This window comes from Myotis davidii, unplaced genomic scaffold (assembly GCF_000327345.1).
Source record: "Myotis davidii unplaced genomic scaffold, ASM32734v1 scaffold32, whole genome shotgun sequence".
NCBI classification, from domain to species: Eukaryota; Metazoa; Chordata; class Mammalia; order Chiroptera; family Vespertilionidae; genus Myotis; species Myotis davidii.
In genome coordinates this window covers 1,586,053-1,604,157 of record NW_006286587.1, presented here as the reverse complement: position 1 = coordinate 1,604,157, position 18,105 = coordinate 1,586,053, and the positions used below count along the sequence as shown (strand labels likewise).

General features: G+C 40.4%; 1 protein-coding gene across 1 annotated transcript in view; it reads right to left on the bottom strand.

The window, feature by feature from the left end:
- Positions 1–18,105, bottom strand: part of ATRN (attractin) — a 127,911-nt gene that overhangs the window by 30,704 nt on the left and 79,102 nt on the right. Inside the window, exons 23-24 of the mRNA XM_006758124.2 lie at positions 17,161–17,239; positions 15,203–15,360 (exon numbers count right to left, since the gene is read on the bottom strand). Of these exons, the coding sequence (XP_006758187.1) occupies positions 15,203–15,360; positions 17,161–17,239 (237 nt within the window). The remainder of the gene's footprint in view (positions 1–15,202; positions 15,361–17,160; positions 17,240–18,105) is intronic.

Below are 18,105 nucleotides of genomic sequence, written 5' to 3'. Positions count from 1 at the left end.
TATGGTCTATAAGATAATTTGTTATGTACAATTATTTATTTATCTAAGATGCACCTACACTGAATTTATCTGAAAAATAAAAAAGTTGATATTAAGAAAAAAATTGTAAATGGAAGATTATAAGAGAGGGATTCGCGTGCCAGCAAAATGTGTTTGGCACACGTGCCAGGGGTTGCCCACCCCTGTTCTAGTCCATTCAATTCTGCTTATAAAGTTTAACTTCTTAAAACATAGTATGTCCTCAGTGTTTACATTTAAAAGAAACCCATGATATGCTTTTAATTATTGTGGGATGCCAAAAGGTTTGGATGCCAATGGCACCCTCTGAGGATCTATCTATCAGTGTCCATGGATCTACGCCTCAGAGCAGCTCCCCCAGGGCTTGGTAAAGCAGGGTCACACCACATTCACATCCAATTTAAAGTCATAACAAGCCTATATAAGCTGGCTGCCACTGTGGCTGGTACCCAAGATTCACATTATTCTAAAAGGGGTCCTATTTTGTTGAATGTTTATCATCTAAGTCTTCACAGTTACAGGGTTTCCTAGGAAAGCAAAAGTCATCATATAAAAATGTTTATGAACGGATCAACCACTTAGAAACATCTCGCCCTGCTTAACACTCCACCCACTGTATTAGTCTTAATTGATTAATGTTTAATTTAATTGATAGAGTGATGAACTTATTGTCCAAACTAAGAAGTGCTGAGAGTGAAGGGAAGTGCAACAAGCATGAATTGGGCAGTGCCTACTCACAGATTGTGACATGCAAACCAACTGCAAAATCAATTTTGCAAAAGATGAGATTTTAGTGAAAGTGCTGTTGGAGAACTGATCACATAAAACCACTGACAAAGATGGCAGAATTGTCAACTGAAGATGGATAAAGGATACAGATGTAAGCCCTTCAAAATACTCTTAATAGGACTAAGAGAGGATCTTGGAAAAACTGATGAAGCCCTTGTGACTATTTTTTTTTACTCATGCTGTAAGTCACATGTGAAGAGGAAGACAGAACTCCAAGCACCCCTACACAACTGAAGCCACAACTCTATCTCCTTACCTTGTTTGATTTTTCTTCAGTCCTTATATGTGCATTTATTTATAGTCTTTTTCTTTCACTAGAAAATAAGATCCATGAGCACAGGGACTTTGCTGCTGATTACTATATCTTAGTGCCTCAAGCAAGATTGGCATGTAAGAGGTGCTTAATAAACATTTGCTGAATAAATATGATACTTGGAAAAATAATGACCTCACTTCCCCCATAATTCAGTAACATATGATTGAATTTTCTTCTAAGAAGTGGCTCATGGTTGCAGCCATAATTTAATTTTTTAAAATATATTTTTATTGATTTCAGAGAGGAAAGGAGAGATAGAAACATCAATGACAAGAGAGAATCACTGACCAACTGCGCCCTGCATGCCCCCTACTGGGGATTGAGCCAGCAACCTGGGCATGTGCCCTGACTGGGAATCAAACCATGACCTCTTGGTTCATAGGTCAATGCTCAACCACTGAGCCATACCAGCTGGGCTAATTTAAATTTTAACTATAAAATTAAAATAAACATTTTTTATACTTTTGAGTTCTATTTTTCAAGATGCTATCCCAATCAGACTTTTTCTTCATGATTATTATAAAAATGTTTAAATGTGTTTAGGACTTTTCTGATACTAAAAATGAGAATTTTTATAATAAAATCTAATTCAGAGAAGAATCTCATTACAATTTATTTGTCTTTTATTTTTTTATTAAAAGTTTTTATTGTTTAAGTCTTTATTGTTGAAAGTATTATCGATGCCCCTCCTTTCCCCCCCATGAACCCCCACCACCCCGAATCCACCCCTTCCCAGGCCTTCGATGCACTGTCTGTCCATGGATTATGTACATATGCATCTAAGTTCTTTGGTTAATCTCTTCCCACCCCCGACCTTCCCTCTGAAGTTTGTCAATCTGTTGTATGCTTCAATGTCTCTGAGTAAATTAAGCTCCCAATGTCATTATTCTCCCTTTCCAAATAGTAGGCATCACTCTCCACACTCCAGGACACCTAGAATTTATGTCCCTGTACATTTACACACCTGCTGCCAACTCAATTTCCAATGACATGTTTGATTAAGATGTGCTTGCAGAAGGTGGGGTGGTGGTGCTCAGTGTGTGTTAAATATAATTCTAAAAAACAGAACTCTGAAGCCCAGCTGGCCTTCAGACTTGGGGTAGGACATGGTGGACCTGCCCGGCCGGGGCACTAATTTTGTGCGTCAGCCAAACAAGTGTTTTCGGGTGGCTGTGTTACTGCATGTGATCTTCCCGTCACCAGAGTGTCCTCCCTTCTCATTCAGCCACCCCATCATCCACTGGGAAATGGCTCTCTTCTCTACATTCTCTTCAACACTTGATCCACTTCTTTTAAAGGCTGGGGGAAATCATATGCTACCTGGGCATATAGAGATAACCTGGAAAAGATGATGCCTGTATTCTTCTGTCTACAACAGTGGTCCTCAACCTTCTGGCCCTTTATTTTATTTTATTTTTCCTTCTGGCCCTTTAAATACAGTTCCTCATGTTGTGACCCAACCATAAAATTATTTGCGTTGCTACTTCATAACTGTAATGTTGCTACTGTTATGAATCATAATGTAAATATCTGGTATGCAGGATGGTCTTAGGCGAGCCCTGTGAAAGGGTCATTCGACCCCCAAAGGGGTCGCGAACCACAGGTTGAGAACCGCTGGTCTACAAAGATATCAATATCTGACTTTTTAACTCCTGTAGGAGAAAGAATAAAATGGTAATTCCCCACCTCCCACACTAAAGCAGATGCACCTTTGCCTTCTAAGAACTAGAGCAGGGTTCTCAACTCTGGAGAGCTTGCTACAAGTCTGAATCCCTGGCCCTATTCCTACTTCTGTAGGAAGCTCCTCAGGTGATTCTGATGCTGGTGTCCAGAGGCCACACTTCAGGAAACTCTGAAATAAGAATTATTCTAAAAATCTCTTCCCTCACTCCTTCCCCTGAACAATTTAGTTAGTGTCATGAATTGCACTGGAAAATTTTTTTTATTGTTTTTACTTGAAAGGTTTGGCCCCCAAAGAAAATAACTTGGATCTTTCCCAGGGTAGGAGTGAGGGGAAGGATGAGGGTAGAGGAAGAGAGAATAGTACTTTGAAATAAAGAGAGGCAAGACCCAAACCTTGAGACTGAGAAATGGAGGGGATGCAGAGGATGTTTTAGAGTTTTGAAAGTGCCAAGGAATAGGGGGTGCCAAGGAATGTGGGTGACTGCATGGTGGGCCTGGGGCTCTGGAGCCTCAGTGCTTTTTCTGTGTCCAAGCCTGTCACACACATGGGAGTGAGGACAGCTGCCTTCAGACAAACCTCATGGCCATGGGCCAGAGTGCTGGGAGCAGTCAGTGAATGCAGATCAGAGGTCCTTCCCCAGATCTCTGGTCTGTTAAGCCCCAAGGTTTCTGCACATCCCTGAGAGAAGGGAATGGAGCTCTGTGAACACAAGCTGAACATGAATTTAATATATATTTTTTTAATTGATTTTTTACAGAGAGGAAGGAAGAGGGATAGAGAGTTAGAAACATCGATGAGAGAGAAACATTGATCAACTGCCTCCTGCACAACCCCACTGGGGATGTGCCCGCAACCAAGGTACATGCCCTTGACGGGAATCGAACCTGGGACCCTTCTGTCCGCAGGCCGACGCTCTATCCACTGAGCCAAACCAGTCAGGGCTGAAAATGAATTTATAAACTATAGTAGGAAGAGGCTGAGCCCAAGCATATTCTAAAAATAAGAAAAATAAGAACTTTCTTATACTCCACTACCTATTTTTTAAAAAAACATTTTATAGATATTAGATGCAATTTATAAAGCAAGTACTCAAAAACTTAAGTGAACGAGTATGTGAATGACTACTGAATGCGTAAGGAAAGACCAGCTTTTAATACACAAGGATTGAAAAAACAGGAAAAGGCCTCTAATCTTTTATCTTCACAAGAATGATCTTCATTGTTAGAGCATGCAAGACAGGGAGAGGATGGGAAAGGACAGCTGGACACCCTGTGAGGCGATACAATCTTGACTCTGAAGCAGCACCCGTCAGGCTCTGAGAAAACCCAAGTCTGTGTGTACCCAGCAGAAACTCTGTGGGCTGCTCCGTGGCCTCGAGGCCAGCAGCTCCACCAGGGCTCAGCTCGACCTGGTTTAGGAGCCCACCAAGACTACAGCCCCTCTGCTGCTGGAATCTCCCCGAGAGGTCAACCTCTGCAGATGCACATTAAGACCCAGAAGTGCTGAAGTGGACATGCCTGCCATCTGGGCTCCTGGCTTCACCATGCCAATCTTGCCACATAGTTCTGGTCACTGCAAGGCTGGAAGCCAGGAGAGGACTGATTTCTCCCATAAGAACTTAGGCCTGTCTGCAAACAGCTTTCCACGCAGGCCTCAGCTGTGCTGAGGATGGAAGATTCTGTGACCACTGGCTGAGCATATTCTAACCTGGGTCTAGTGCTGCCAGCTCTTTGAGTTTTGCTATGATACAAAATAACTTTCTTTAAAAAACAAACAAACAACCCCCAAAGTTCTATATGAAACGTTATGTTGAGACCACAGGCCCTGGACTGGATCCCAGTGCTCATTACCTGGCCTCACACACCACCCACCAAATACTGGTTTGTGCTGGCACAAAATTTGTATATCCAAGCTCTGGCCAGAGCCCCAGGCTGGTGAATACCACCGAGCCACTCATTCCTGACATGCAAGCTAACACTCACCATCTGTCCACTCCCAACCTCCCACCTCAATACTGCTCTGTGCTTTCTTCCCCAAATTTCCTTCCAGCCATTCCTTTTCACCTCTCCAGAATTCCTATTCCATTTTATCATGCTCAGTAATAATTTAGAAAGCATTAAAAATGACACACAGTTGGTTGAAGTATCAACAAGTACTAAAGGGCAAATGATACAAAGCAATGGTTCCTGCTCTCCCCTCCTCTTCTTAAGGATTCTCTCCAGAGGACCCCGCCTTTAATTAGGATTCTTTTCTTTTTAAATTTATTTCAGAGAGGAAAAGAGAGGGAGAGAGAGGTAGAAACATCAATGACGAGAGAGAATCATTGATTGGCTGCCTCTTGTACATCCCCTATGGGCCTCCTGCATGCACTCTATTGGGGATCAAGCCTGCAACCCGGGTATGTGCTCTGACTGGGAATCAAACCCTGGTCTCCTGGTTCATGGGTCGTGGCTTAATCACTGAGCTAATTAATCACTGGCCGGGCTAATTAGGATTCTTTTCAGTTCTTCTGAGGGTTGCCTTTATATCACTAATATATATATATATTTTAATTTGTTCTTTCTTGATTTAGCCATGTTAGGCATTACTCCCTGACTTCCTGCTATAATAGAAAGTGATTCAGGCCATTACCCCCTCTCCCCTCTTCCAGTATAGTTATATCACTGTTTTTAGTGCCTCTGTTTGTGTCTATGTTGTTATCCTAAGGGTGATGGTGATAGAAAGATGCCAACAAAGACAGGAAAGGGATAGAACACCCTTAGCTACAGGGAGAAGAAGTGCCTGTTACCCACAACTGCAGAAGCAGGAGAAAATACAGTCATAGCTCACTGCATGGTAGCGTTTCAGGCCTCACAGCCTTTGATGCACCCCTGTTTGGGGGTGAAGTCAGTAGCTCGTGGGGAAGGCCTCCCCCCACTTTCATCAGGGTGAGGTATCTTGGGCTAAGGGAGAAGGAGTTTTGCTCTCAATCCGTGATTGTTCTAGAGACTGCCCAGCAGTGGCTGATAAATGGTAAAACCCTCCCGGTGCAATGCTGTGTGCTTCCTGTAAAGCAAAGCAGAAGGTCAGTTCTGGGACCTATCCCAGCTGGCCTGGGCTGCAGGCCTAGCTGAGGCACATTCCTGTAGCTACCTTTAGGAGGACAAATAATATACTTGTATCTTCATTTCTTGTTCTATCCCTTGTATTATCTTTTTCCACATTTTTTATTATGGAAATTTTTAAACTTTATAAAAACGTAGAGAGAATAGTGTAATGAATCCCATGTGTTCATAACCCAGCTTTAATAATGACCAGCTAATGGCCAATCATGTTTCATCCATACTCTACCCACTTTTCCCAGTGATATTATTTTGAAGCTAATCCCAGACTTTCTAGCATTTCATTCTTTTTAATATATATATATTTATTGATTTCAGAGAGGAAAGGAGAGGGAGAAAACGATAGAAACATCAATGTGAGAATCACTGATCAGCTGCCTCCTGCACGCCCTCTACTGGGGATCAAGCCTGCAACCCGGGCATATGCCCTGACTGGGAATTGAACCGTGACCGCCTGGTTCATAGGCTGACGCTCAACCACTGAGCCATGCTGCCAGGCTCATTTCATTCTTACATATTTCAATATAAACAGTATCTCCTAACTACCCTCTCTAAAATCAGGAATGTTTGTGTCCTCATCCTTTCCTTTTCTCCTGCCTCTCAACTCTTTTGACAAAATTCCAATCTAAAACAATTCAGTCATCAGCACCACACTGTGGAGACTGGGATGACAAATTCTTGGTCTCCAACCCAGCTAGTTCCTTAGCAGAGGTCAGCAATCACTCTGACAACATCAGAGAAAGCTGTCAGAGGACCTTTAAAGAAGTAATGCAAGTTACAAAAAAAGAGAAAGTTCTGATACCAAGCCTAAATCTCTTGTAACTCACAACTATGCATCTATCTAGCAACATTTATGGAGTGTCTACAACTGACTAACACTATGCTATAAACTGAGGGTACAGAAATGTAAAACACTGTCCTTGCCCTTAAGGGAATTTTTGTGTGGTGAAAACAAGACAAGTCTAGGTTGTGAAGGCGCAGATAAGGAAAGGAAGCTGCCATGGGCTATGTCTATGGGTCATCAGTGAAACCTTGCCCTGGGTTTCTAAACAGGAATTCTACCTGCAAACCGCAACTCCCTCCTGGCTCCTTCCAATCTATTCTCCAAACTGCTGCCAGAGGGGCCTTTCAAAAACACTGATCTTTGTCACTTTTTGGCTTAAAGCATTTTAATGACCGCCCCTCCCCCCCGTGGTTTTCAGACTACAGTTCAAATCCCTCATCAGAAACCTCCAGTCTCTTCATGACACCCTCTGCCTAACCCTCCAGCATCTTGCTCATAGGACGACCATAACTTCAGTTCTGCTAAACTCCTGTAGTTCTTGAAAGTGATTTGGCACGTCCTCTCCCCACTCACTCCCTGACCCCAGGTTCCTTAAGACTCAGCTCCGAAGTTACCCCTCCTCACTCAGACTCCGGCGACACAGGACACTCACTCCCTTCCCCACCCAGGAGCACAGTGCCTGACATAGCTCCTGCTATCCATCCATGGCTGCTGCTCTGAGCCAGAAACTCTGCTGAGTGCATGGACGTTAAAGGAAGCCTAGTGGGTCCTGGCTATGGAGAGCGCAAGAGAGAGGTCTGCTAGAGATGGGGATTTATCCATTTTAGCTATTGATGATGTTCACAGATGAGACTGTCCAGGGAGAAAGGTCCAGAGGAAACCCAAGGGAACAATGTCATGGAAACGCTCAGAAGAAACAGCCACAGATGAAAAGCAAAAGAGAGGAGACTTTCAAAAAAAAGGAATAATAGGTAATGATCATGATGAAAACCACAAGGCAGAACAAGAGCCTTGAATGCCACTTGAAGCAAGGAAATATTTATATTTTATGTAGTTTAGTTTTAAGTTATTTCATAGCTTTGTAATTCTTAAAATCCTTAAGGCACAGATATCTAACACCAGGATGTTTGTATATACATAGGCATCATTATTACACAATTACTACAAACATCAAAAGTATATCTGACACGATTCATAATATTCAAAGAGTGGAAACAACCCAAGTATCCATCAACAGATGAATGGATAAATAAAATGTGGTATGTCCATACAATGGAACATTATTCAATCTTAAAAAGGAATGAAGTACTGAAACATACTAAAAATGGATGAACCTTGAAAACACTGAGCTAAATGAAGAAGCCAGTCACAAAGGACCACATATTATGTGATTCAATTTATATGAAATGTCCAGAATAGGCAAATCCATAGAGACAAAAAGTAGACTGGTGGTTTTCAGAGGCTGAGGGGAGGGAGAAATGGGAAATGACTACTAATGGGCATGGGATTTCTTTTTTTAGGTGATGCAAATATTCTAAAATTGATGTGGTCATGGTTGCACAATTTTGTGAATATGTTAAAAAACACTACATTGTGCACTTTAAATGGGTGAACTGGATGGTATGTAAATTATATCTCAATAAAGCGTTTACTAAAAAAAGTATATCTGGGTCAATAAAAGTTTCATACATCCTTTGCTCAGTATAGCAATCCTGCTAGCTCCCATAAACATAACTCTAAAATCTAAACGAATGCCTGGTTCTCAATACAAATTCTGTTTTGCCTTCACTTGTGAACACTAGCCTCTTACATAAAGTAACAGATGAAACAGCCGGCATGGAGAGGGCTTTAATATTAGTTCCACATTACAATAACAACCTCTGTTGCAGAGCCAGTAACAAGCCAGAATCCCAGCTTCACTACCCCCCCCGCCCCCCCCGCCCCCCCTGCGCACATCTGTCTGACCATTCTCTACCTTGAATACCTATCCTCCCAAATGATGGTCCTGGCTGAGCTAGCTGAGTGCCTGCTCACTGGGGAGAACACCCAGGATCACATTCAGAAAGCAGGGCTGAGGGAGGGACGCTCACCCACAGGAGCAGCTGACCAGAAAACAGGCACAACTAGCTCCAACATACCCTCCACCCTCCTACACACAGGCTCTTTCAGGCTGGGTAGGTGTTTTTTTTAAACTGCATCTACAAAGACTTTTATAGTTAGTTTCAAATTCCCCCAGTTAGCAGTTACAGGTTTTGATCTGTTCCTAATTATGGAAAAGAGTCCTGGGATCAGTTCAGAGTGAAGGAACTCGAGTTTAGCATTACCGCTTTTAAAGCACCAATGTTTACATGAATTTCCGAGTACAGAATTAGATCTCCTCAGTTATTTTGCTTTAAAAAATGAGAAAGACAGAAAAGTTATTTTAGTGGCACTGAAAGCCATACTGAAATTGAACTGAATGGCCTACACTGCTGCGCCATTTAGACATCCTGGTTCTCTACATGTTTACTGAATCTGTACAGCCTCTAAGTGTGCATGTGTTTTGTGTTTAACAGCTAGCTGCATCTAGAAGAGCGAAGGCTCTGAGGAAAACAGGGCAATAAAGACACATATAGCTCCCTCTGTTGAGAACACGCCTGCCTCTGCCTAGGAAGACACAAGCGTAGCCCTCTGCCCAGCGCACATTCAGATACAGTCCCAAGTGCAGAGAACCAGTTGTGTAAAGAGACAGAACACGCAATGCTACAGGTCTAGTCACATGTTTGCAAATACCAAAGAACAAAAAGACACATTTTCAATAGAACTTACCTGCTTTTTCAAGGAACGCTTGGCAAGCTAAATGGTGAGCACGCCATCGTTTATTTTCAAAAGTGCTCCTGAATGCAGCTTTCATAAAGGGCTCTTACTCAAGTGAGTAATCCAGCCCAGGTAAAAGCACCAAAAAAAAAAAAAAAACACACCAGGCAGAAAATCAACATCTCTTTGATTCTTAAACTTAAAATTCGTACTTTTTAAAAGTAAGTGTGAGGAAGAGATCCCTCTGGAAGGAAATGCTCTAAAATCATTTCAGTGACTTTCAGAGGGTGGAGCAACAGGGCATGGGAAGGAAAAAAACTAGAACTCCGCATTGGCAACAGCTCGGCTATCTCCAGCACAAAAGCCTGTTTATGTGCACAGAACCCTCTTTCCAAATGGGAAAAACGTCAGCAGCATTAAGTCAAGATTTTCACCAAGATTCTTTAAAATATTAATTATTTCTTCAGTTATACGCTGAAGAACAAAGTCTGAAGTTCAACTAGATTCAGAATATCATGGGGTATGCCATTATGAAAACAATCTCACTTAAAACAAGTCAATAAATAACACGTACTAGAGCTCAAATCAAACATTTTACAAATGTATATGTTCTATAATTTGATACTGTTAGAAAATGCTACCAAACTGAAATTGTACTGGCTGGAGCCTAGAGCTCAACCTCTTTGGGGTCAGACAAGTTACCTAAACACCTGGTTGACGCCCAAGATTCCCACTATGTTAGTACGTACACCCTCCCCTAAAGCGTGGAGAGCCTGGCCTACTCAGATGACCCCTTTTAAAATAGGGTCTAGAGGTCAGAGTCAGAGAAAGGTGAAGCTTCAGTAAATCATATCTGTTTTGGGTATAAAATTTTTATTTTCAAATGTTATAGAAATAAAATCATGCAGAATGCCAATTTCTAATCCTCCTCCCCCCTCAGCAAAACTTTCTTGCAATCTATCCAACTTGTATCAATAGCTTGTTTCTTTTTATTGCTGAGTATTATTCCATGATATGCAGGTAGCACAATTTATTTATCCATTCACCTGCCAAATAATACCTGGCTTGTTTCCAGTTTAGGGCTATTATGAATGAAGCTGCTAAATACTTCCATATAGGTGCTATAAATGTTGGTGCACAGGTGTCTGTGTGCCAGTGTGGTTCAGTGGTTGAGTATCGACCTATGAACCAGGAGGTCACGGTTCGATTCCCGGTCAGGGCACATGCCTGGGTTGTGGGCTCGATCCCCAGTGGGGGGAGTGCAGGAGGCAGCCTATCAATCTCTCTCATCACTGATGTTTCTATCTCTCTCTCTCCCTTTCCCTTCCTCTCTGAAATCAATAAAAACGTATTTTTTTAAAAAAAATTTTCATTTCTCTTGGATAAATGCCCAGGAATGCAACTGCTGGGTTGTGTAATAAGAGCAAGTTTAGTTTTATAAGAAAATGCCAAACTATTTTCTAGAGTGGCTGTACCATCTTACTTTCCCACCAGCAATGTAAACACGATGCAATTTCTTGGCAACCTCTCTAGCATTTGGTATTATTACTTTCAATTTTAGCCATTTTGATAGGTGCATAGTGATATGTCATTGTGGTTTTGCTTTGCATTTCTTTAATAGCTTTTGATGCTAAATATATTTTCATGTGACTATATGACACTGGAGGCCTGGTGTCCTCTTGCAGTCAAGGAGCCCTTGGGGGATGTCCGACTGCCGGCTTAGGCCTGCTCCAGTTGGGACATCCTTAGTGCTGCCACTGCCACTGTGCTCACCAGCTGTGAGCCCGGCTTCTGGCTGAGTGGCGCTCCCCCTGTGGGAGCACACTGACCACCAGGGGGGCAGCTCCTGCATTGAGCATATGCCCCCTGGTGGTCAGTGTGCATCATAGCGACCTGTCATTCCACAGTTCAGTCAATTTGCATATTAGCCTTTTATTATATAGGACATGTATATCCTTTTTGGTGAAATGCTTCTTTATGTCTTTTATTCATTTTCTAGATGATGTTTGTTTTTTTTAATGAATTTTGAGGATTATTCTTTTTCTTTTTTTTTTTTAAATCCTCACCAAAGACATGCTCACTGATTTTACATGCTCCAACCAGGGATCAAACCCAAAATCTAGGTATATAGCCTGAACAGGAATCAAACCTGCAATCTTCTGATATATGGGATGACACTCCAACCAAGTCACACCAGCCTAGGTGAGAATTATCCTTATATTCCAGACATAAGTGCTTTGTCGGAACTATAGTTTGAAAATATTTTCTCTCAGTATGTAGCTTGTTTATTCATCCCCTTAACAGGTTCTTTCACAGAAGAAAACCTTTTTGTTTTGATGTCCAATTTATCAATTTTTCCTTTTATGGGTCATGTTTTTGTTGTCAAGTCTAAAAACCTTCTGCTATCCTTAAGATGTGAAGATTTTCTCCTAAAAGTTTTATAGCTTTGTTTTACGTTTAAATCTGTTGATTGATATTGAGTTAATCTTTATGTAAGAGAGTTGTGAGGTTTACGTCAAAGTTCGTTTTTTGCCTATGGTTGCCCAACTGTTCCACCATTACTTGTTGAAAAGGCAATCCTTCCTGCACTGAATTGTCTTTGCACTTTTGTCAAAAAACAGTTGGACATATTTATGTGGATCTATTTCAGGCTTTAGAATTCTATTCTGTGTCCATTCTATTGCGTGATCTGTGTTTATCCTCCAGCAGTAACCCAATGTTTTGGTTACTCTAGCTAAATAGTAAGCTTTAACATTGCATATAGTGATTCCTTCCACTTTACTCCTCTTTTTTAAAACTGTTATAGCTATTCTAGAATCTTTGTCTTTTCATATAAATTTTAGAATAAGCTTGTCTATATTTACAAAAAAAATCCTGCTATGGTGATTTTTATTTATTTTTAAAAGTTGCCTAAGAAATGTTACCTCTTCCCACCTTCCTTAATTAAACATTTATTTCTTTTGGTTAATCATCACCCAAGGATAGTTTTTCATTGATGTTTAGGGAGAGAGGGAAAGACAGATGGAAACATTGATGTGAGGAAAAACATTGATTGGTTGCCTCTTGCAGGAGCCCTGACCAGAGCCTGGGCTGTGGAGGAGCCTGCAACCAAGGTACGTGTCTTTGACTGGAATTGAACCTGGGACCCTTTGGTCTGCAGGCTGATGCTCTATCTACTGAGCAAAACTGGCTAGGGCATTGTTGTGATTTTTAAAACTATTTTTGTTGGGGTAAAATATATACTAGTATAAGATAAAAGTTACCATTTAACTGTTTTTAAGTGTATGATTCAGTATACTTAAGGACAGGTGATGCAAAGGTTAGATAAAAGGACAGTGTGAATAATTCTGTGTCAATACATTTGAAAAATATAAGAAATCAAAAATTATCTTAAGTTACTCAAACAGAAAGAGAAAATCCAAAATATCCTATAACTATTAAAGAAGTTGAATCAGTAGTTTAAAAAATCTCCTCATAGCCCTGGCCGGTGCCCTCAGTGGTTAGAGAGTCAGCTCATGCACTGAAGGGTCGCAGGTTTGTTCTAGGTCAAGGGCACATACCTGGGTTTCGGTTTCCTCCTGGCCTCCCGTCGGGGCATGTGCAGGAGGCAATCAGTCGATGTGTCTCTCTCACATTAATGTTTCTCCCTCTCTCCCTCCCTTCCACTCTCTCTGAAAAGCAATGGAAAAAATATCCTCATCTGAGGATTAAAAAAAAAATCTCCACATATAAAACACCAGAATCAAATGATTTTAAAGGACATCTATCAAGTATTCAAGGTTCATGTATTTTTTTATTATGATAGTGTTTTAAATTTTCTTTATTATTGAAAGTATTATAGATGTCCCTTTTTAAAGTTCATGTAATTTAATCTTATATAATCTTTTCCAGAAATGAGAAAGAAAACTCCGTGATTATTAAAGGTTAATTTAACCTTGATATAAAAACAATAACAAGGACAAGAAGGGAAAATTATCAGACTTTCTGACTCATGAAATAGATACTATGTTCTAACCAAAACATTAGCAAACTGAATACAGCAATACGTAAAGAAAATGACACATCATGCCCAAGTCGGGTTTATCCCAGGAATGCAAACGACTTCCTGGGACTTGGGCTTCTGCAACACAATGAATCTGTGGTGCCTGCCATTCAGAGACAAAGGAAGCACAGGGTTTGGGGCTAAGGTCACAAGAATGACTATGTGCTGAGTGCAGAGAGCCTGTGAATGTCCAGGTAGAGATGTCTAAGCAGCAACCAAGAGTACTTACTGGTCTGGAACTCAAGTATAAGCTGGGCTGAAGACAGAGCACTGAGAATCACCAGTAGTACCTACAAATGGGATGGAATTATCCAAAGAAACTGGGATGAAGACAGAAGAGAACCAACCTGAATCCCAGACAACCCAATGTTTAAAGAAGAGGATTGTCTAAAAAGACTGGCCAGAGAATCAGGGAAAGCAAGAACCAGGAAGGCAAGGAAGACAGTAACTCAAGTCACTTTACGAAGGAGAGGGGACTGGAGAATTCAGTCACCATTGTTCACTAAGACAGGGCAGTTTCAGGATGTGCTGAGGGGAGAAGGCAGACTGTTTTTGGCTGATGATGAATGAATAAAAGAAAATAGAAATAGGGAATGTGATCAATGCTTACAAGAAGGCTGGCTGAGGAGGGAAGCAGACTGTGCCAGAGAAAAGGGAGAAGCCAATTAGAGGATGAACTTGAAGACCATTCAGATAGGGTGGTGAGAAAAAATATAACACAGAGCCTATCCTCCACATTTCAGAATGGAAAAGATTGTTCTTTAGTCACAGCCCAGAGGCATGAACATACAACTACCAGAATTAGATTGCAAACCCATCCTAATTGATCTGTGAGAACTTGCTTCAGTTGACCATGCTTCTGAAATTCAGCAAACAGCCACAACCCTAGTCCAGTGACCATGCTCCTATGGCTAAAGGTGAACCCAGTCCCTGAAAGTCCATCCATCTGTAAATTCCACATTTACCCAAAATGAAGGGGGTAAAAGCAAAAAGTACTAAGGCCTTCCTTAAGGACAATTATAAAAAGCACAAACTTGGACCTTGGAAAAGGGGGAGTTCACTGGTCTGGAAAGAGAAAATGAGCAGAAGGATAAGAGCAGTGGCTGCAGCAGGTGACATGAATCCTTTCACATCCAAGTGTAAAAATCTGAGCTGTGGAAAGGCGACCTGAGTTGTACAGGAGCAAGCTACGACTCAAAGCCTCATCTGGTTGACTGTAAGGTCTAGGCTCTTTGATGTGAACTTATAGTGCATTTATATCCATCTTATTCATTCCAGAATTGAAGCTCTTTATGTAGCTCTACAAACTTTTACATGGCAAGTGCTAAATGAAGAAATTATAGTTATAATTATCAACTTTGTTACATGCCACCCTGCTTTCAAAAGTGCTGATAGCTTTCCTTCATGAGTGATTTACACCATCTCCACTACAATCTTCTATGGTATTCATGTGCTCAGCACTCCTTTCCTATAGATTTACAGAGGCAAAGTAATACTGTATACCTTGTTTACTGCAGGTTCCAAATTAGTGAATTTAGTCTCTACTAAAGAGAGTTCACCATGTCTGCCGATGAGACCAAAAAGCACATCTTACCTGAATTTTTTAAAAAATCTTTGAATTCTTTATTAGTTAAGGAATTACAAATGTGTCCTCATTCCCCGCCACTGTTACCTGAATTTTGATGGGCCAGGTGAAATTACTGACATAAACAAAGAAAGTGATATTCTGGTGGTTGCGAAAATCAAACTTCTCATTAGAGAAGCTATCTTTGTACTCCTTAATGTTGGTTTTCGAAACAACAGGCATTTCTTCTCCAGCCTGGGTTCCAGCTATTAGGAAGAAAAGAATAAAACAGAAGAGACTTTTTAGAGGGTATGGGGGGGGGGGGGCAGAATCTACCTTCATTAATAATAAGGATAATAGTTAGCATTTACTAAATACTTACTATGTCCCAGGAACAGCCTTTAAGAGCTCAATCTCATTTATTCTTAACAATAACTCTATTATCCTCATTTACAGATCAGGAAACTAAGGTTCAGAGAAACTAAGTAACTAACTTGGTTCAGGTCACACAGCCAGTAAGAAGTGGAGCTGGGATTTGAAGCTGGGAAGGCTGATATACAAGCCCGTGCCCTTAATTAGAATGGTTTTACTAAGAATCCCTGCAATTCCCTTCCACGCTGCACATGGCCATGAAAATACAGATAGCACTAGAGTCCTATTAACAACAATGACATCCACTCTGCCCATAACACTTCAATTGCTCTGCATTTTCCCTTTATACCTACTTGTCAGTGCTCCATACCGCCCCTCCCAGGGACGCTGATTCACCACTCACTTCCTAACTAACAGCATCCTCAAGTCTCAACAGTGGCAGGGAGGACAAGCTCTAAACGTCACTCAGTCCCTTCTGCCACCAGCTACAACTGTATGTAAGTCCCCCCAATGTGGTATAATGCATCCTATTCCAAAGTCCCTCAACATTCCATATTCCCCCCTTGCCGGGAATTCTAGTGTCTATAAAGATTCATTAAATAGATTTTCCCTATGTCTGAATCAAATCCTGTGATTGGAGCCCAGACTGTCAGGTTCTCATTGAGACAGTCATTGTAAATCATCATATGCTCAGAGATGCTGCCTTTCTCAAGATAAATGCTCCAATAATTCAGACCTTTTCTTAAAAGTCTCTCATCCCTGCAAGTTTCTGAATCTTTTCTGAATTCTAGACAGTCTTTTAAGACATGATAAACATAAAGTGCCGTGCAAAGATAATGATTTTATCTTGCTTCAGTCTAATTGGTTGTGTTTTAACAAAAAATCAAAGACCAAACAATAACAACAACAACAAAAAACTCAAAACAAAAAAACAGTATTGTATAGTAATAGTAATGATGAAACATTTAGTGAGACTTTACCGTGTTTCAAGTACTACTTTGAGTAGTTTGTTTATGATCTCATTTGTTTAATTCTCACAACACTCTGCATGGCTAGGTGTTTTTTATGAGGAAACTGGGTCCGAAAGCTTAAGTAATTTGCCCAACAGTACAGTAACAGGTAGAATTCAAACCCAGGTCTGTCAAGCTATGCTCTTAACCACTACATAAGGTCCGCCCTTTACTGTTTTAGCAGATTTTTTGCCCCAGCACATCTTCTTTAGTGACTCATAGTAAGATAAACAAGATAGTTTTAATCTCCAAAGTACATTTCCCTGTACCTACTAAAATCTCATTCTATTTTAAATGTTTCCATTTCTTGAAACTTTGAGTCATTTGCCTTTTTCACTTCTGAAGCACTGATGAGGATGATGATGGCAGTGCCAGAACAGCAGCTGCAGCAATGCTATTGGTGGTGGTAGTGGGGCAGGGTAGTGAGCATGTACTGAGCCTGACATATGGTAGGCACTGGCATGTAGAACCTAATTTAATCTATACAACACTTCTCTTTACAACAAATAACCCTAAAATCTAGGGAAGGATTTAGACATTTGCTCAAGGCTCCCAGCTAGTAAGCGGCAAAGCAGGGTTTCAAACCCATCTGTCTCTCTCCAGAACCCCTTTTCTCAACTCCTACATCACGGTTCTTAATCTATTATCTTCACGCAGAAGGTCTTCACTAGGTAAGTTTTTTACCTGTGAAACTGGCGGCCCAGGTGATGTTGAGATTGAAGTTTTTGGAAGCATTGATGAACATGTCCAAGTCCCTGTTTTGCTGATGAGAGGTACAGATAATTAGGAAAGTAATTAGAACAGTTTCCAGATTTTAAAATAATGCAATAATTACATTTTATTACTTTTACCCTTCTTAATTACAAAGCAGATATTTTACGTCTTAATAGAAACTGACATTTATAGATTAGTAAAATTTCTAACCAATATAATATACTCCCAAAACATTTGATTTCTCTCCCATAAAAATACATGGAATTGAATGATTTATCAAATGCCTAACTCCATGAAAAATATATCTTTAAAAAAACAGCCTCGCCAGACAACAATGACTTACATCCTGTGACCTATGTTAGGGAAATCAGCCTCCTAAGAAACCTCTGGGCAGCCGTTTCAAACGTCTGGATATAAAATACTTGATCAAGGGTCCCACTTTAAATGTATTTATAAATTCAGTCTATGTACTTCTGAACTAATAGATTATATACAGTGTCAAGTTCTCCAAAATGGAAATGGTTTTTAAAAAAGTAAACAAAGCTGAAATAAACTAAATGAAAACATAATTTGATGGTATTCATTCATGATTTGACCATTTTTCTCTAACTAAAAATATTATTTCAAATAGAGAAAGATGACTAAATGTATTTTATTAACTTTGAAAATCTTGTTTACCACTTCGAGATATAGCAAGTTGAAAAGCTAGTTTAACTTATTTTGATATTTTGGTTTTAGTGACTGAAAAAATATCTGCGAGAATGGTGTTGTGGCAACTGGGAGAAGTATACTGTTAGCCGTGCTGGGTAAATTTTAATACTAATTTTTACTTTTTACTGACATTTGTCGAAGAATTATTTTTTGCAAATAAATCAGATTTTGTATTTTTACATTTTACAAATGGATCCAATCCTG